The sequence below is a fragment of the Leptinotarsa decemlineata genome, unplaced genomic scaffold (genome assembly GCF_025532065.1).
Source record: "Leptinotarsa decemlineata unplaced genomic scaffold, Ldec_3_MD MMD2_tig00000035_RagTag_RagTag, whole genome shotgun sequence".
Classification (NCBI taxonomy): domain Eukaryota; kingdom Metazoa; phylum Arthropoda; class Insecta; order Coleoptera; family Chrysomelidae; genus Leptinotarsa; species Leptinotarsa decemlineata.
The window spans coordinates 13,121,863-13,143,128 of record NW_027412540.1 but is presented as its reverse complement, the minus strand read 5'-3'; the positions used below and the strand labels follow the sequence as shown (position 1 = coordinate 13,143,128).

Here is a 21,266-nt window from a genome sequence, read left to right as displayed (position 1 = left end):
TATACATTACTGGGGCCCTAAATTATTTATTGCCTTACCAAAAGATTTACAAGACATTAAAGTCGTACTTAAATTAAGATACTGTTGAACACAACATAAAAATGTGGTTATCTAAAATAGACAGATATACCATAAATCTTATTTACAATGTATTTTAAATAAAGAAAAACATTTTTAGATAAATATAATCTATAATAACTACGGACTACTTACCTGGACATGACGAGAACCCCTACATGTGACCTTTCTGTTTATGTAATTTTGAAAAACTGAATATTAGAAGTATTCTCCAATACAAGGAGTGTATAACGTAAATCAGGCACTTTTTAGTGAGTACATCTGTGTTTTTTTGTATTGTTTTAAACTGATGTTGTCATTCTAAATTGTATATTAAAACAAATAAACATTATTATTACTATACTATTGTTACTATTATTATTCTCTCAATCAGGGCCGTCGTCATAGGGGGGGTGGGGGGGAACCTCCCCCCCCCGCTTTTTCGACTTGGGAAAAAGTTTGGGCCGTGAAGACAGAAAAAAATAATAGTAAAAAAATGAATAAAAATTTAAAAAATAAAAATGAGAGAAAGGGAGAGGTAACAAGAAAAGGGAAAGAACCGGGAGAAGGTTGGGATTTCCGAACATGCATAACTTGGAGATCCCATACTTTGAAATTCTGAGTTGTTTGAAAACTTCAAAAAATTTCAATTTCTCACAAGTAAGAGAACAGTTCTGAACTGTCCACAAATTTTGAAGTGACAATTTTACAAAATTCCCAACTTTTCGCTGTTTTTTCGACTTGGAAAAGTTGGGAAATTTCGGGCCGTGAAAATAGAGAAAAAAATAATAGTAGAGAACAATAAGCATAATATTATTTAAGTGTTGTTTCCTTTCATTTGTATTGAATATTCCTATATGGTGGAAGACCAATGACCTTGGTCCAAAGTAGAATAATTTCCATTATTATTTTTATAATTACCAAGATTTATTTTTGTTTGAGCATACCCTAAAGGGCATAGGCATTCAGCCAATCTTTGGATAGCTAAGTAAGACAATTTTTATATTATAATAGTAACTAATCCCTCGGCTTTCATTTTTTCAAATGTTGGGAAATTTTGCTGGTGGGGTTGGGAACATTTGGATTCCCTACCCCCCCTGGTATTTCTTTTCGCTACGGCCCTGCTCTCAATCACTCCCGTTTCAGTTGGTTTATCCAGCGATAATTGTATCCAATAATTCCTGCTTAACATTTTTGTAATTATCAATTTTTTGTTTAGTGCATTAAGATGAGAAGTTGATGTTTTTGAAAGTTGAATTTGATCTTATTCGATTGGAATTTTTCAAGATTTTTCAAACTATGTCCTCACTTTCGACAATTTTATTATTTGTCCTGTTCAGCTTTTTTTAAGGACAAAACATAATCAACACAGGAAACTCCTTAAGGCGCTCTAAAAGCGGTGCCTGTGCGAAAGTAGCGATTCACAATGGATTTGAATCGCTGGAAATTAAATCCATTTGGAAAATCGTTCTCAGGAAGTTTATTCCACTCGAGCGCAGTTCTCCAAATGGAAGAGTTTTTGAACAGTGAAGTTCGAGGTGTACTGAGTTGAATCTCAAAACGACGAGGTGAAATCAAATGTGCCAAGTCATTTGAACTCTTCTTGTGAAAGTATCTACAGAAGAGAGACAAATTTCCAACCGTTCTTCGATGTTCCAGACTATTAATGCAAGTGGTGTTCGCGTCACCAATCAGGCGGATGGCTCTTTTCTGGATGGAATCCAGCAACTTCTGTGTATGCTTAGGGGCAGAGCTCCATACATGAGAACCATACTCCAAAGAAGGTCTCATCTGAGCTTTATAAGGTATCAAAAGTTGATGAGGTATGTACAGTTTTCTGGTTCGGAAGAATGTTCCAAGCTTTTGAGAAGCAGCCTCTGCACGTTGCTGCAAGTTTTGAGACTGTAGATTATATATCATCATATCCCTTATATGTTTTTGTCTTTCAGATATTTTGTCGAATGAAACGAATGAAATAATCAAGATACAAAATGAAAATGATCACAGAGTAAAAAAGAATTGAATAAAAAGAATAAAAATAAGAAAAAATTGAAAAAATTAATCAAAAAAGATTCCAAACCAATTAACTTCCGAACGTTTTGATTGTTAGTATCCACAATCGTCTTCGGGTGATGACCGAAATAAAAAGTGAAATGAAAATACAATGAAACGAAAAAAACAATCAAGAAACAATGAAAATGATTCACAGAGTAAAGAAGAACTGAAAAATAAAAAGAATAAATGTTAGAATAATCAAAAAATTGAAAAATATTCCAAACCAAGTTATTTCGCGACGTTTCGATTATTGTATCCACAATCGTAACGTCGTGAAGTAACTTGGTTTGAAATCTTTTTTAATTTTTTTGTCTATTTAAATTTTAATTCTTTTTGATTTTTCAGTTCTTGATTATTTAATTCGTTTCATGGTATTTTAATTTCACGTTTTATTGTTTAATACATTTTAGCTATTCGTTCTAATTTTATTTGTTCTTTCATAGTTTTCGAATCAGTAGAATCATATTAGACAACGGGATTCCTTACTAATAAAATTCTCCAATCATAACATTTGTTGTTACTCAAGTTTCTTACCTCGTTCATAGTGATATTGATACAAGAGCGCTTGTATCTATCCTTTTAGACACTACATGTAACCATCAAGTGGCCCTGATTGCAACATTTATGGTTTACTTTTAAAGGCATTTTCAATTAATTCTGATAATAATGATAGATAACTAATCCGCCACTGGCAGAACATCTTATTGATAATGAAGGGCGACAATATTGATAAGATTATAAGTAATTTACTGTAGCAATAATGACTATCAGATTCATCTGATCGTCATTATATGTTTATCAAAATATGATTCTGATAAACATATGTGTGATTGATGACTCGGGTTTGACCCGAAACCGGGTCGTATAAATAAAATCTACCAGTGTTTTTATTCATTTCATTTAAGTGATTGAAAACTTTTAATTTCTTGATTCAGATTTTTCAAAATGTTATAACTAAATCACATATGCAATTCAGTTTTGTATATCATGGTAGCGGTAGCTTTAAAAAAAATATATTTCATATAAATAATGTTATATTATACGAAACTGAAATCATTGCTGTGATTTGGCATTTGCTTCTGGGGAAATTGTCCTCAGATATCTTCATTGATGAAAAATGGTTTCTTGGCCATATTGCAGAGAAACCTAACTCATATTCTCCCGGGACTCTTCATTTTCGAAATTTTCCTGTATGTTTTCAAATACAAATATAAATACAACACCAAAATAGATTTTAATAGTATAAGTTGAAATTTTCAGGACAGGTTTTTTTGGAAAGAGAGTTTTTTGGCTTTATGCTTCTCTATCTTCATACCATACAGAGAACTAATTTCCATTTTGCTTTCTTTCGCTTCAGATCTACATATAATTTACCTAGTACCAAAACATTTGATTTGTTACCCGTATATTGTGAGAGAGTGTAATGATATGAAATTACCCATTGAAGAATTGAAAACTTTTGTTCTAAATTAAGTTTAGTGGTGGTTGTGAGGCGAAAACTTGGCTTGGATTAATACCAATTAGCCAGACTAAACTTATTTAATATCAATTGTCTCATATGAATGACAGGCCTTTGGTCGGTCGGTATAGCCAGCCGGTTCGACATGGGTGCTTTGTTCACTCAGTCAATCGGTCGATGTGTGAGTCGATGCAGGCTGAACGCTCGATTTTCACTTGCCATCGTCCAACCCGTGTTAGGAATCACACATTGAAAGTTAAGAACTCGTTAATCCTTAGCTCGCACAAGTTTTGACTTCTGAGGGTTGTCGTTCGTAGGGGTGCGATAGCTGGTTAACGGAAAAACATTTTTTAAACTGAAATCACAAATGTGTGTTTGGCCCCTGTTGGTGACTCCGTACGGGTAGTTTCTGGCAAGCAAGTGTTGCCCATCTATACAGTTGGCAGCACCGCGCTGATGAGGCAGTAGACAAAAATACGTGTCCGCCTTTTTTTGTTGGACATGTCCGCGATTTCTCCTATTTTTGAGTCAGTCGAAATACACTCGTTAACATCTTTCAATATTAATAGTTCGGGCTTTCGAGTTATTCGATGTACCAAATCTGTTTTTCCATTGTAGATGAATGGCAAACATGTCACGATAAATTTCTAGGAATTTCATCACCTTTATCTATGATGTAAAATGTTTGAATATCCCAGTGTCTTTCCATTTTTTTTGTATCGATGGTTTTCAGTTTCCACTCAGGTTATCTCAACTCAAGCCTTCAAATCGTCTGTCTAGGAATCGCCGTTGTAATTTTCACAGAATTTTTGGAGATCTAGATGGCTTTCTGTTCAAAAAAGACGTCAAAATTTCAACTAGTTGCAGAGAAGGCATGTTGTAAAACAATACTCAATTGTTGGTCTTGTTTATCCTGTAGCCATTTCTAACATCAAGTTTATTGAAACCGACCTAAAATAATTGTGTAATATGCCTGATCAGGCAACTAACCCAAAGGATACTGTATAACAATGATCTCAAAATTTCATTCTCTTCCCCTACATTTTTAGTGTTCCTCATTTGTAGATCCTAATCTACATAAAACATTGTATGTACACATTGTATTTTATTAGGGATGATTGGTTCAGCCTAGATACAGTTTTTTGGGGTCTATCAAGTTTTTCTTCCACTCTATCTTCTTCGGAGAAAGTCACCTTCTGAGCATTCGCTAGTTTGATGTCCTTCACATTGTCTAAAAAGGACTCTACTGAACTATTTTCCTAAACTTCAATGCCTGGTCTATATTCCGGCAAGATCTCTTTCGGCTGAAAATGCCTGGTATATATTTTTTTTGAGTAGTATGTACAGTTTCCACAATGGGGAATGTTCCTCAATTTGGGTTATTACAGCAAATGCAAGTTTGAACAAAATAAAGTTGAGTTTAATTCATGAGTTTTTCAAATTCTATTCGAAAAGTATTCAAATTGATGTTTCAAATATTGGGTTTTAATTTTTAAAGGGATTTGTTTCTAATTCACATATTGGCAACAGCGCCTATATCAAATTGAAATAATTTATACGTACCTAGATATTCTACTTTAAAAAAGGAAAATTATCTTTATAAATCAACAATTAAAGCAAAATATTAATTATAGTTCAATACCACTTCCACAAGCCACATAAACAGCAGTTGTTTTGTTATTTATTTATATAGAGGAATATAGGGAACATATTGTAGAGTTTTGGACCAAAAAAAGAAAACAAATCTCTGAGTGTGAGAATTTTTTGAATCATTTAGAATTATCTTCAATTCGTAGATGGTGTCCATATTGAGATAATCACAAATTATTATATTTACATCCACCGAACTTTATCTCTATGTACAAAGCTATCTCAGACTATCGACCATTATTGGCAATGATTTTATCGTTTTTCTTGATTCACCAAAATTCCGTTGAAAAACACAGGTAATTCACTTTAGAAAACAAAACATTATCAATATAGAATTCAAAAAAACAAAGATTACTACCATCCTTTGACAAAGGACAGATAGTCGACCAGATTTAAATACGAGGCTGCGCACTTGCACAGCGAGTAATTAAAAAAGTAGGGAAAAAATGCACTTGTAAAAATATCTCAGAAAACAGGGATCATTCCTTTTCACGGTTTTCAAAAAAAATATTCATGTTTACGAAACCGAGACTTTTCCCTACTATTCAAATTCGATCTAAACTATAAATTTTCACAATATAGGCTTTATTTCCATCGTCAGTCGAACTATGTTTAAGGGATACCCGGTGCAACTGAGGATGATATTATGTAGTGAAACGCGTATTGGAAATGAAGTCTATATTGTGAAAAAATGTAATTAGTATCACGAATAATATACATTGATTTTCACCGAGTAACGGATCACTGTATTCAAAATTTCAAACTTAATCTTCGAATTTACCTCAGCGTTTTCCTTTATACTTATTTCTACACTCTCATGAGTATCTAGATGCCTTTTGTTGTTAACTTGTCTGACTAATCTTAATGAACTGAAGTCTATAGAATGGTTTTGTTGCAATATATGATGGGCGACTGCTGATTTTTCAGGTCTTCCATATTTTAAGTGTGCTAAGTGTTCCTTATATTTTGTTTCAATAGAACTTTTTGTCTGTCCATAATATTTTGCATCGCAGTCCTTACATTTAATTTCGAAAATTCCAGACTTTTACGAATTCTCGACTTTGTCTTTTGGACTTCCTAAAAGGCTCTGTAGTGTACCTATGACTTGTTTTAAAAACCACCTTCATACCTAGTTCCTTGAAAATCTTTCCATAGTTCTTCGTGTATTGGTGGTATGGGAACTGAGATATATTTATCCTGGTTTTTGTCGTTTTTAAAAGTCTAGATTTCGTTCATTCCTCAAGCTTCTACATGGAATGTCGTACATAGTGTTGGACAATAGGAAGTAAAAATCGATAGTCCGGCCTTGCGGTTCGAACCATCGGTTCAGCGGTCGTATGAGTGATTGAAGCAAACCACCCACGTCAACCCAACAGGGACTAGACTATTATGATAAATTGATTACATTCGTAGTACTTTACTATCTTATGCTTCTATTGTTGCTGATGGGTTATCGGATGTTCCAAAACACGCCTCTGCATGTAAAACGTTAACAAAACAATAGAAACTTCCTAATTCTGTTTTAATTCATAATTAGGGTTTATTACACTTTGTCAATTATAAAAAGACTATTTGTTGGTTTCATTCTATGCTTTTTCCGATTTTTCAGTAGTTATCAGATGTTATTTTCATTGTTACAAAGTCTTTGAGATTACCAAAGCAATCTATCATTCAAATTATTTGTTGATTAGTTTAGAACATCAATGTATTTAACAAATCGATGATACCACATATTAGTATAACTCATCGTTATACCAATAGGTGTAATATAATTAACATATGATTTCAATCAAAATTAAAAACTATCTCCACAATAACAACACAACAAATCATTTGCAATAAATTCAACCATTTGGTTCTATTTTTAACTGAAACGATATTGACGATGAAGAATCGTTTTATGTTTCACCTGATTAAAATGAAATCAATACTGAATCACAAAAAACTAATTTATTTCACATTCACGATAACCTTGGTTAGTCCTTGAACTATTCCATAATGAGTGCTCGGTGGCAACTTTGAACGCTAAACACTTAATATAAAAAAGTAATAATTCGAAGAGTTTTACTTAAATCAGCATTGCCAAACAGTTCCATTATCAAAATCTGCGCCAGTGGCGGCCTTATCCATTGCGAAGCTACGGGCGGCTTATCTTTGAAGCCCCCTTTTATTGCGAAAACTATGTAAATTGATATATCGGATGGTTGATAAGAGATAAACTTGTAGTTAATGAATAAATTTGCGATGGTAGAAAAGACTTTGGCTAGAAGACAGCAGGAGCCTTGCAAGGAAGAGAAGCCGTCACAACCAGTGCTTGCACTTCCCTACATCAGAAGATTATCGGAGAGGATAAGAAGATTTGGTTCCAAGTACAATATCAGAACCTGCTTCAGATACGGTAACACTATCCGTAGCAGCCTCACGAAAACCAGGCCACCAAACGCGGACTGCGATTTCAAGAATTGCATTTACCAGATACCCTGTGAGTGCGGAAAATCCTATATTGGTGAAACTAAGAGGCCATTGAATGTTCGCATTGCCGAGCACAAGAAACACACACAGCGAGGGGAAACCAGCAAATCAGGAATAGCAGACCATGTTTGGACCCATCAACACAACATCGAGTGGTCCCAAGCTGAGATCTTGCACAGAGAGGAACATTGGTTTAGGAGAAAATTCAAGGAAGCCGCATACATGTTGTCCAACAACGTATTCAGCCAAGTCAGCGTAGAAATACGCAACATATGGAAACCCATCATCAAGCGAAAAATGGCCAACTCCCGCCAAAACGGTCACCTCCCACGGAACCTGTGAAGCGGAAAATGGAAAGCGGCGACAAGTGAAAGTACTCGAACGACCTATAAAAAGTCATCTCTTGGAGGAATCAGTCCAGTCATCACCCGAAGACGATTGTAGATACTAACAATCGAAACGTCGTAAACTAACGTGACTTGGAATCTCTCCACTTTTTGATTTTTATTTTCTTTCTTTTTTCATTTCTTTATTTTTATTTATTCAATTGTTCTATTTTTACTTGCAGTTTATTTCACTATTATTTCATTTCAGGTTTATTTTGGTTAATATAATTGTTATTTTCACCTACTCATTTTCAATTCTTCTTTTTTAGTTGTTTCAGGGATTTCAAATCATTTTATATAGTAGACAAAGGAAGTCCGAACTAGTGAAATTCATCGTGAAACATTGTCAATCACCTTCAAACAAAAATAAAGTCTTACTGACGTTTTCAAATTCTATTTATGTGACAACTCTAATCAAAATCTTTTTACTAACAAACTTGATTCAACTAAAAATATTATCAGACATCACATCACAACTAAATAGAAGATCTATATACAGATGGCATGATAAAAAAAACTAATAAATAGAGTTTATTCTATGATTTCCACTATAAGGGTTTTACAAAAACCGCGACACGTGTTTCGCTATACAATAGCTTCTTGAAGCATAACTAAGAGTTACTTCTAAATTACAACCTTATATACTATAACCTAGTACCTATTCGTCTACCTAAGTAATAAATCTACGTGAAAAAGTCAGGTATCAATACATTTTTCGAAAGTCTACCTGTAAATATACCTAACTATTATTACCTGCCTGTGAACAAATTCAATAAAGGCGAATTATTCAATTAAGTTTGATCATTCATAAAAGATGGTGAGAGTTTTTGAATTTGTTTATTTCCATACTCTCCAACAGGTTAAGTTTCAAATCTTTCTTCTGGAAATGGAGGGGTTTGTATTCATGGTCGAACTCATGTCCCTCTGAGATTAGATGACTGGCATATGTGGAATTTATTTTTCCGTCCTGAAAACTATATTTGTGTTCCTTTATGCGGGTTTTGAACGTTCTTCCAGTTTGACCTATATAAAACATCGGACATGACCCACACGATAATTTATACACTCCTGATTTTTCTGAAACTGAACTTTTATCTTTGTTATTTTTAATATGCATGCCCAAGTTGTTGTTGGTTTTGAAATCAGTATTTACACCTTTGCTGTGCAGAAAATCTGAAATATTTGTAGTGGGTTGGCCTAAGTAGGTTGAGGTTCTATAACTTTTATCCTTTTCTCTTCGAATTGGGTAAACTTCTTTCAGAGCTTGACTGTATAACTTCTTTGATATCAAGTATCGGCCAGTTCTATTCAATTATTGAAGAAAGCCCGTATCGGCTTTTTGGCCTTGTGGTATTTTAAGTTACTTCTAAAGTGTTCCATTTTAAATCAAAACATTAGGTTTTTCAACCAATGTTTAAAAGAAGAAGTGCTCCCGAGAAAATATTAAGACTTAATTTGTTTGTTTCATATCATTGTGTTGATCTCAAATATTTTGCTTACTACAGTGTTTTATATTTTTTATGTGTAACTAATACGTCTAATGGTTTTCAATTTTAGTAATAGTTTTACCATGAAAAAATACATTTTTGGTGAGTAATTTTGTTATAATTTTATTAACGACAACAGTGCAATGGATGATAACTTCATCATACTCTCAGCAGATAAAATCAAATACCTTGGAATTATAATTGATAGACATGTAAAATGGAACTCACACTCAGAATAACTAGTGAAAAAACTCCGATGCATTTTGTATATGCATATACTTTCAGTATATATATATATATATATATATATATATATATATATATATATATATACATACATGATGAGCTGTTTTCTCTGGTTTCGCTCCGTGTTCTGTGTATTTTCTCCCCATAAGGATTATTTTCACAACGTTTCGGCAAAGTCTCATTTGCCATCTTCTGGTGATGTCTGGTTTTTTCAACTAAACTGATTAATTCGAACTCTGTGTCTCAATTTATAGGGATGGATGTTTCCTTGCGTTGCTGCCACTACCTGTGTTTGCTCGACTACCTGTTTTGGTCTTATTACCTGAGCTGCCTTTCCTGTCTCTGTTATTGTACCTGTATTGTCAATGACAATACAGGTACAATGACGGTGGATGAGGCGCTTGGGACCAAGGAATTGGCCAGCGAGATCACCCGATCTTAATCAATTAGATTTTTATTTGTGGGGAATGTTTAAAGAAAAAGTTTACAAAATACCCGTGCGTTCGAGAGATGAATTGTTAGAAAGGGTTGCCCAAACATTTGAAGATTTGGATCCCAATGAAATCAGATCTGCCACCACGAAAGCAGTCAACACCCGCATTTTAAAGTGCTTGAAAGTGAACGGCCAGCGATTCGAACATATTTTGAAATATTCCACATGATTGTTTTACTTTTTTATAATTATTCATATCAATATTTCCAATTTCAAGTTTCTTGGTGCTTTTTTAAAGTTTATCCAAACATATTGAAATTGTTCTGAATTCGTATAAATTTCTTGAGGTTCATTGGCGGTAGTTTCGGATACATTTCATTGAACTTTCTACATGTTCTGCTGATAATTTTGTCACACTGTCCAAAAATAATAAACAAATTCATAAGAACTTAGTTTGAATAGTTTTGTTCCATCGTTTTGAAGGTATTTGCAACTTCTGAAGTGACGAAAATGTCGATATTATTAGGAGAATGTCACAACGCTACTGTCAAATAGTAATCATGGCCTGCTTACCAAATACCGAATGGAAATACCATTCTGAAGGGACATTTTCACAAATTAATGTTCATAAGTCCGAAACTTGACTAGTTAGGTATAGGTATGATATACATAGAAAGAAAGCAAATTTTAGCAGCTTTCCGAATTTTCGATAATATACAGGGTGTTCCATTTAAAATAATCAAATTTCAGCAACTTTTTCAAGCAAACGAAAAAACTGTATTTTTTTACCACCCTGTATTGAAGTAACGGAGATAAGGCTGACGTGTGGGAAGTGTCCAAGTATCACCTAACTCCAAACCAAATTTCGATATCATAGTACTTCTTAACTAAAAGATATCGGCATTTTTAGAAGTCATGATTTTCGAAGAAAAAAATTGAAATTAATTTTTATTTCGAAAACGGTAACAGATAGGTATAGGGAAATATCAAAAAAAGTTGTCGGGCAATTGTTGGAGATTCCAAAAATAATATTATATACAGAGTGTTCCATTTGAAAAATCAAAGGTGCTACTGCTTTCTAATAGAAGCGGCAACACCGCATTGTCGAAAATATTTTAGTTGGCTAGAGAATGTCCGAATATGCCCTCCATTAAATTTTCAAAGTGATCCGTCGTCTGGTTCACCAGAAACGTCTAATGTGCCATCCACCGTGAATCAGCCTGTATATATAGAGTCTAATAGAATCTGAGCAGTCTCTAAAAGTCGTTTCAAACATAAAACTTTTTTTGAGACTGATTCCCAACAGAAATAATAGGTATTCAAGCGACGCTCTTTATGAATAGCCCAATATGTTTGGTCTAAGACGATTATTTTTATTAGTATAACTACAACACAGTTGTTCAATAAAAATGAACTCCAGAAACCATCTCATGCTTGTACGACGAGGAAAACTGATAACTTCTCAATACCCTTCGCACCCAAATCAATTGGCCGAAACTGTTAGAGAGTTCTAGCTCCAAAGGCATTTAATATACTTCCCGAAGAATTGAAAAACGAGACTTCCAGACTCAGATCCAAGAAAGGAATAAATAATTACTATATTAATTGTTTACCACAATTTTCTGTGATAAAAAACTCACATTTTCAATACATACTGACATCATTCTCGCATGTACACATTTATTCAAGTGTAATAGGTACCATAAATTCTTTTATATTCGTTCTTCATCCTTTACCAGCAACTTATACATGTATATACATTCTACATATAAATTAATTTAGCATAGTTTTTTTATTCCTTTTGAATTGTGACCTCTAATATTATTCTGAATGTTTATATTGTTATATTACCTTATAGGTATATGTATGTATATCAACACACAGGCAGTACTGCTTCCGTGGTATTACTTTATTCACCATCTGTACCATTATATTGTTGTGAATTGAATAAGTATTCAATTAAATTCGAACCAATTGGTTTTCTGAGATAATTTGATTCTGTTACTTAACAAGCCTTTCTAGAAAGTACCTATTATCATCATTATTACGAAAGTTAAGCCGGTTGGGATTCGAAGAGATCTACATCCGGCTTATCAGCTTGTAAAACCCTGAGGGTGGATAATGAGCAGTTCCAATAAATTCAGCACTTCTCATTCCACACAACGGATTTTATAACCCACGAAGCGTTGGGCAACATCGGTATCTCATAAATACTGAAAAAGTGTCGTAAGTGGTAATAAATCATCGTTAGGGACGCGTTATGTCGATAGATATAGTCTGAGACTACATATGCTGCAGGAACTTCTATACCCATCACACGACTACAAATAGACTAAGGTGTTAAAGACAGCATCCTGGCAGGCCATGATGAACACCTCAGTTTCCAACTTCATCGTACTCGACCTGAGGAAAGGGAAGTCCATTTGCTTTGATGAGCCGAGGTCTTCAATTTTGTTAAAGAAGACCCCATATATCCATACCACACAAATGGGTGATCTTATGCCTCCGGTTCCGGGGGTGCCACAGTTATACCCCCGAGTATTCCTGAGCTGAAGATAATGGCGATGGTGTGATGCAGAAAAGAAGGGGACTGAGGGAATCGCCCTGAAATACACTCTACATTGAAACAAAGAATGTGCATACATAAAGGGAAAACAAATCTTTTACGATTAGTTGATAACCACAAATCAAGATATCGGACCAGAAAGTCACATCATGAAACGACAACAATGAGAGACAGCAAAGTGGCCCAAGAAGTAGGTGACTGCTGCCAGTGGCTTGATAGTTTTACCAACATTGAAGAGAACTCAAAAACATATAAAATTAATGAACTTTATAATGTCCAGATTACCCAGCCAACAATTGGGAATGTTCCTCAATTTGGGTTATTACAGCAAATGTAAGTTTGAACAAAATAAAGTTGAGTTCAATTCATGAGTGTTTCAAATTCTATTCGAAAAGTATTCAAATTGATGTTTCAAATGTTGTGTTTTAATGTTTAAAGGGATTTGTTTCTAATTCACATATTGGCAACAGCGCATATATCAAGTTGAAATAATTTATACGTACCTAGATATTCTACTTTAAAAAAGGAAAATTACCTTTATAAATCAACAATTACGGCAAAATATAAATTATAGTTCAATACCACCTCCACAAGCCACATAAACAACAGTTGTTTTGTTATTTATTTATATAGAGGAAGATAGGTTAGGTGCACAACATGTCATATGCCATAGAATGTCTCGGAACTCGGAACATAAGTAAACAGAATAGCACGCCTCTGAAATATGTCATCTTTGTTTGTCTCATACAGGTAACAGATGCATTGTCCTTTATTAGCTATAACCGATGTTGCCAAATGGTGAAATAGAAACGAATCCCTTTAAATGTTGAATGCATTATTTCATTCCTCTTTTTTTAGTATTTGAATAATTTTTTTAAGAAAAAGGTTGAAATGATTAGTTTAAAATGCGTTGTTTAAGAGCTCTTTTATGAAAACTACTTGATTTTCGTCAGTAGTAACATTCCCCATTCTTGTTGGTGAAAATCAATGGCTTTGGCCATTGCCAGAAAAATTTATCAAAGCTACTGAAATGCACCATCTGTATCAAAAATTCTACTGAGATGAATAGTACACCATAAATACCTATACCAAAGAAAAGTTGTTGAGAAATCATCTTTGATATTTCACATTTATTGTGAAACTCCTAATGAACTCAATTAATGTTTGTATAGTAAATGTATAGAAAAGCTCATTCCTCCATTTATCGCTACGGTCACCAATATTCCTATACCAATACCAAGGTTTGGAATTTGAAAATTTAACATTACTGATCAGTGAAAATTGTTATCTGAATAAATTTGATTAACCTCGACAGATTAACCATCAGCTAGATTGTTTTCTAAATCATATATAGTGTTTCTTTAATCATAGTGTAAATATTACATAAGAAAGGAATGTAAATCTAGGGTACTATCTGAAAATAATTCAACAGCCCGTGAAACCTATGCTTCAAGTCAAACACGTGTTACTGATATCTGTTAAATAATGGAGCACTTTCTCTCTATTTTAGATGGTCGTTGCTTCCTATCTTCAGGCGCATATGGCCAATGCTCCTCCTGTTGGTTAACAGGAGGAGCATTGGTCATATGCGTCATATGGTCATATGCGCGGTCATATGAGGAGTTAAATATTATTATTATATTTTTTTACCGTAGTAGGTGCTTGTCGGCCCCTATCCCCCGAAGCCCCGATACATTCAGGAGGGCGCGCCAGCATTATCAACCAACGACCACTCTCCACATAGTGGAGTAAGTGATCATTGGGTCCGAGAACCATGTGCAAGCGCAAAGAGCCAAGAATGACAGCTTTCTGCATCTGTCTGCATTTGTATTATTATTATTATTATTATTATTATTTGTTTTACTTCAGACTCGTACGAGGCGGAAAACGCTCGTATTATTTTTCCATCAATCCTCATTCAACTGACATTTACTGATCACAAGAGTTTTATTCCACTAAAGGCCGGCATACTAGAGAATTCATGCCATTTTTTAGTTGCTACGTCTATTTCATCATGTTTACTAAAGTTATGTGGTTTTTTGTCGTTTACTGGTGGAATATTCTTGTAATTTTCCAATACATGGTAAAAATTTGTTCAGTTGTGACATGTAGTATATTAACATTTTTTTTTCAGTATATGACAGAAGGAATTCTGTTGAGAGAAATGATGTCAGACCCTCTTTTGAAGAATTACTCTGCAATAATGTTAGATGAGGCTCATGAACGTAGCCTATATACCGATATTCTGATGGGTCTAATGAAGAAAATTTTAAAGGTAAACAATTATTCTTATTATATCTGTTAGGTATATAAAAATATTGGTGCTTCAAACTGTATTAAATATGTGAAAGTAAATTCCCTTCAAAATTATGGAATTGAACGTGCACTTTTCAATTTGAACTTTGTATCATAAGCTGATATACTCGTAATAAACAGTCGAAATCGCTACACGTTACTGGAATTAAAACATTACTATATGGGCTGAAAAGTTTCGGGAGTAACACGTAGATGGCACACAACAATCGGCTGAATAGGTTACGGCCTCAGTATTTTGGGATATGCGTGGTGTTATATTCATCGAGTATCTTGAGAAGGGAATATAGCGTTATTGGAGCGTTTGAAGGTCGAAATTGCAAAGAAACGAACACATATGACAAAGAAAAAAAATTGTTTCATCAACACAACGCACAGTGTCGCAAGTCAATCTAAACAATGACAAAACTACATAAATTGAATTGTAATTGCTGCCACATCCACCGTATTCGCCAGATTTGGCTCCTAGTGACTACTGGCTGTTCGCAGATCTCAAAAAAATTCTCATCGGTAAGAAATTCCCTCTCGAATGAAAAGTTATGGCTGAAACTGAGGCTTATTTTGAAGCAAAAGATAAATCATTGTATAAAAATGGTATTGAAATGTTAGAGAGGCTCTGCAATGATTGTGTGGCTCATGATGGAGAATATGTTGATGAATAAAGCCAATTTTGAACAATAAAATACCCGTAACCTTAGGCCCGGGTTATCAGCCCATGTGTTAGTGACGAGTTATATCAGCCTATAGTGTGACAAGAGCGGGTTTAAAGAGTAAGGAAAATCATTCTGAAGTCCCCTGTGGACTGATTTTCATTTATAAACGTAATGAAATGAATGAAAAATACTTTTGTTGTCTAATTTCCACTAGTTATTTCATTTATATGACCGGTTTCGTGTTTTACCCCATCACCAAGTTGTATACTTGATAATGGGGTAAATTTATACTTAATAATGGGATAAAAATAAAATAACTAGTGGAAATTAGACAAAAGTGTTTTTCATTCATTTCATTAAAGTGATCATGAATTTCCTCAAAATACACTAGTCATTGCATTGCATAGTTCATAAACGTACTATCTAATTCACTCACTATCATAATATTTGAAGAAAAAATTGTTTATTTTCAAAACGAATAAAAAAATTCAGCTCTCTATTCATCTTGAAATAAACATACTTCTGCCTCGATGATTGTAGAAGATGCAGTACTTAATATCCGACAAAATTATCAAGGCTTTCAAGGCCGAGGTTTTCAGTGTCACTGTTTTTTGGGTTTGAAGGCCATCAATTTTTGGAATGTCTTCCCGACGTTTCGCTGGTGCCAGTGGCACGCTTCTTCGGAGATTTATACGTCCTGAGATATCTTCGATGACTGGATATTAGGCTGGGAAAAGCGTATATATGTTGACTCAGATAGTTTGGTGTGCTAATACATGTACTTCAATACCTCAGTGATTTCAAATCTATCTGAAGTGGTTTAATTTGAGTGGACTTTGGGAAGCATCAGAAGCAAATGGTATGATAATAATGAAGAAGAGAGTAATGGAACTTTCTATGTTTTTGCCGCTTTAATTTGTAACTAACGTTACTGCAGTTTCGTCCTATACGGACATTTTCAAACTTGTACAATGAACAATACAATACACTCATTTTTATTGTTGTTTTTATTTTTATCGTTGTTTTAATAAACTTATACAATAAACTTTCGTCCTATACGGACATTTTCAAACCTATACAATAAGTTTATTGTATTGTTTATTATATAAGTTTGAAAATGTCCGTGTAGGACGAAACTGCAGTAACGTTAGTTACCAATAAAAGTGATAAAAAACATAGAAAGTTCCATTTCCCTTTTCTTCATTATGGTTTCCTACCACGTAGTAACGGCTACATCCATCAATTTATTGGTATGATAATACTCAGTATTATTATTATATTTTGTTGGATTTCATTGCACCGAGAAAGGCGTAAAAGTAACGTTTCCCAACAAAAACAAAAACTACCTACAAGTGAAATAGAGTCGTAAAAATATTAAATATGGTTTGAATAAGAAATCATTAATCATATCAAAATCCGATAATTTCATAAATAATCCATATTATACTCGTGCCTGACACTACATCTATCTATATATTTTTCCCTTATCGAATATTGAAATCACATTTATCAAATGTATCAATCATTCATATCTTATCGAGGTCAGAATTCTGTTCGTAATTTCGTACATGAGATATGTTTTATTTTTATTTCAGCCATATAATTTTTGTTACGAACACCGAAGTGAAAGTACATACTCTGAAAATTGATAAGTAGAATTTAACATGAAAAATGAGAAATAAAACTTTATGTTTTTATAACCTACACCTTACGATTTGATCTTAACAAACTTTTTTTCATAAATACATCACAATAGATTTTTCGTAATTTCTACGAAAAATCTATTGTGATAGCAAAACATGTCGTGATATATATTTTCAAAAGGAAGTTTGTAAAGATCAAATCGAAAGTTGTAGTTTGTGAAATTACTATGGATCTTCATCAAGTAAGGGCCGAATCAATCAGAAAAAAAATTCTGTTTTTTTACCACTAGTTTCGTCCTATGAGGACTGTTTCACACAAATACAAGAGTTTATTGTATTCGTTTAAAAATGTCCTCATACAACGAAACTACAGTAACGTTAGTTAAAAATACTAGTGGTATGAAACAGAAAATTTTATTTCTCATTTTTCATGATCATCTCCTACCACGTAGTAGCGGCTACATCCATCAATTTATTAGAATTTGTAACCTCTGGTGTATTTTACGAAACACAAGCACTCCAGGAAAATCCTTAAAGCGCTCTTAAAGCGGTGCCTTTGCAAGCTAGAATCGGCTAGAACCGACCAGCCGGACCAGCGCGTTAGTGTTCGAGAACGATTTGGATTGCTTTGAACGGGATAAATACGCACGGCGCGGCGACATTGCGCTTAGTTTAAAACTGAACGCGTAACTAACGTCCAGCGGTTGGGTTAGTAGAGAACAACAAAAATAATATTATGGCAAGCAGTTGTAAGAAGATAAAGACATACCACTTTCATTCGGAATGGGAAGAACAATACTTTTTTACAGAAGTTAAAGATAAAAATGTATGTTTGTTATGTAATACTTCGGTCTCCGTTGCTAAAAAAGGAAATATTGAGAGACATCATAAAACTGTACATTCTAATTTTGAAAAATCATTCCCATTACATTCTGCCGCCAGAAAGGAGAAACTGAAACAGTTAAAAAAGCAGTTAATTGGACAACAATCAATATTTTTAAGAACAGTTGACAAAAATAAGGCTGCAACTGAAGCATCATACCGTGTGTCCCAAATAATTGCACAAAAAAAGAAACCTTATGAAGTCGGGGAAATAATAAAACAGGCGTTTTTAGAAGCTGCTGATTCGTTATTTGCCAACTTTAGAAATAAAGACGAGATAGTTTCAGCTATAAAATCTATGCAACTTTCTGCTAATACAGTGATGAGACATGTAGAAGTAATGAGCAATGATATTTTCTTACAGTTAAGAACTGACTTAGATAACTGTGTTTATTTTTCACTTCAACTGGATGAATCAACAGATGTTGACACTGCCCAGATGGCCGTATTCGTCAGGATGGTTTTTAGTGATTTTACGATTAAAGAAGATCTTTTGAAGTTCATTCCACTGAAAGGACACACTACTGGACATGCGTTGTTTTCTCATTTAAAAAATATTATTTCTTCCGAGAAAATTCCAATATCGAAAATGGTAGGCTTGACAACCGATGGCGCTCCAGCTATGGTGGGTTGTGATAAGAGTCTGGTGGCGTTATGTCGTAAAGATGAAACTTTTCCGCAATTTCTCTGTTACCACTGCATTATCCATCAGCAAGCATTATGTGGAAATTTCCTGAAACTAAACAACGTTATGAAACTGGTGGTAAAAATTGTGAACAAGATTAGAGCTCAAGCGTTACAAAGAAGATTATTCAGAACCTTGGCCGATGAAGTCGACTGTCAATACGGGGACCTACTCCTTCACTCGGAAGTCCGATGGTTAAGTAGAGGACGGGTGCTGAAACGTTTTAATGATGTCCTATCTGGCATAGTTCAATTTTTCAAACAACGCGATGAACCGACTCCGGAACTAGAAAATTCAATCTGGCTTAGAGATTTTGGTTTTCTCGTGGTCATTACAGAGAAGTTAAACGAACTTAATTTGCAGCTTCAGGGGAGAGACAAAGAACTAGCGGAAATGATTTCTGATATAAAAGCATTTATCAAAAAGCTGGAGTTTTGGGAACAAAACCTAATTAACAGCGATGCCAAGCATTTTCCTATTCTTTCAGAAAAAATATCCCAAAATCCATTAGAACCGTATGACAACAAATATCATGTAGAAATAATTTCTACCCTGAAGAATAACTTCAAAAATCGTTTTAAGGATTTCAATGAAATGGCTTTAGTAGCGCAGTTTGTTGTTTCACCCTTTATGGAAATTGATATCAAACAGTTTGCAACTTGTGTTATGCAGAACTTTGGCGAAGACATCGCTGCAACAGAAATGGAAGTCATTGAATTTCAAAATGATTTAGCCTTAAAATTGTTAGTCTCAAGTACTGAATGTATCTGGCCTATTGTAAGTAAAGACAAATATTCAGTTCTGTGCCGTGTTGCCTTGAAAGTGAAAGCATTATTCAGTTCAACCTATTTGTGTGAATCTTCTTTTTCCAATATGAAGTTTATTAAGAACAAATATCGCAGTCAACTTACAGATGAACATTTGGATAATTGTATTCGAATAGCTGCATCAAATTATACTGCAAACATTACAAAAAATTATCGATGAGTCTGAGTGTCAGCCTTCTCATTGAACGTTCTTTTTTATTTTTCAATGTTCATGTTCATGATAGTGCGTTACTTTTTTGTTGTTATTATTAACTATTTTTAAATCATACGTGACATGCCGTTGTGGCTGGATAAAAGTTTGTGTTTATTTTTCAAACACCTTCGTTTGATAGGTAGGAATGTAGCTATGAACAAGTACGTACTAGTAATGTTAGTTATTTTGTTATTAGTTTATTATTAGTACCTATGTATTATGTATTATCAGTTAAATAGTAAAATAATAGTATATTATGCAACGATCATGTAATCATGGTTATTAAGACACGAGCATTAACCGGGATACGAAACGAGCCGAAGGCCAGTTTTGTATGGTATATGCGAGTGTATTAATAACCATTACATGAGAGTTGCATACGTTATTTTTTCTAAACCCTATAAATAATGAAAAACTATAAATATTATATTTGTATTGAACACATTTACAGTAATTAACTCATATTTTTTTAAAAAACACAAACTTAACGGTATTATCATAGATATATGAAAACTATAAAGATTCTAATTATATTTATATTGAATATAACAACTGTAATTAATCTGATCTTTTAAAAATATTAGAGTCGATGGTATTCCTTCTATATCGCTGTTTTCAGACATTTTGATAATATAGGTAGGTAATATAAACTGATTTTGACAAATGAAGCAATTAGTTACTTAGGTTAGAATCTAGGACAAACAAAGGAACAGGATTCTTGATTGAAAAATTATGGGTTTCTATTGGTTGATAATCTGTATCGTTATGAAAAATCTGTATCATAATGGATATCATTATGAAACGGATTATGGTCATATAAGTGTATTGTTAGAGTACGGGTGTAGAAAAATACATATAATGATAAATTAACTGTGGATTATTTCATTTACGTTGCGTTACGTGGCTTCCGTGTGGGTAGCTCGCTGTTTATTCCAAAATTAACAAAGTATCAACACATTGAAGAGGTTGGCGACCACTGGTAAAATTATTCGAGAGATATCTATCGACGGCCACTTGCAGGAAACGTTCTTTCAGGAAGCTGAAGAGCCATACACAGAAATGATCGGACAAGCCATAGCTTCGAAGTTTGGCCAGCAAACCATAATGTCACTCACGGTCAAAGGCCTTAGAAATATCAAGCGCAAAAGCTTTGACTCTCCATGTTTCTCAGTTGCGTTATTCCAAATATGGGTGACATACGATAGAAGGTCACCTGTTGATATTTGTTTCCGATAGCTATATTGATGATCGCTCAAGAT

General features: G+C 33.9%; 1 protein-coding gene across 1 annotated transcript in view; it reads left to right on the top strand.

Annotated features, from left to right (window-relative positions):
- LOC111510657 (probable ATP-dependent RNA helicase DHX35) overlaps positions 1 to 21,266 on the top strand; it is a 65,084-nt gene that overhangs the window by 20,706 nt on the left and 23,112 nt on the right. Inside the window, exon 4 of the mRNA XM_074172264.1 lies at positions 14,946 to 15,086. Coding sequence (XP_074028365.1) covers positions 14,946 to 15,086 — 141 coding nt within the window. The remainder of the gene's footprint in view (positions 1 to 14,945; positions 15,087 to 21,266) is intronic.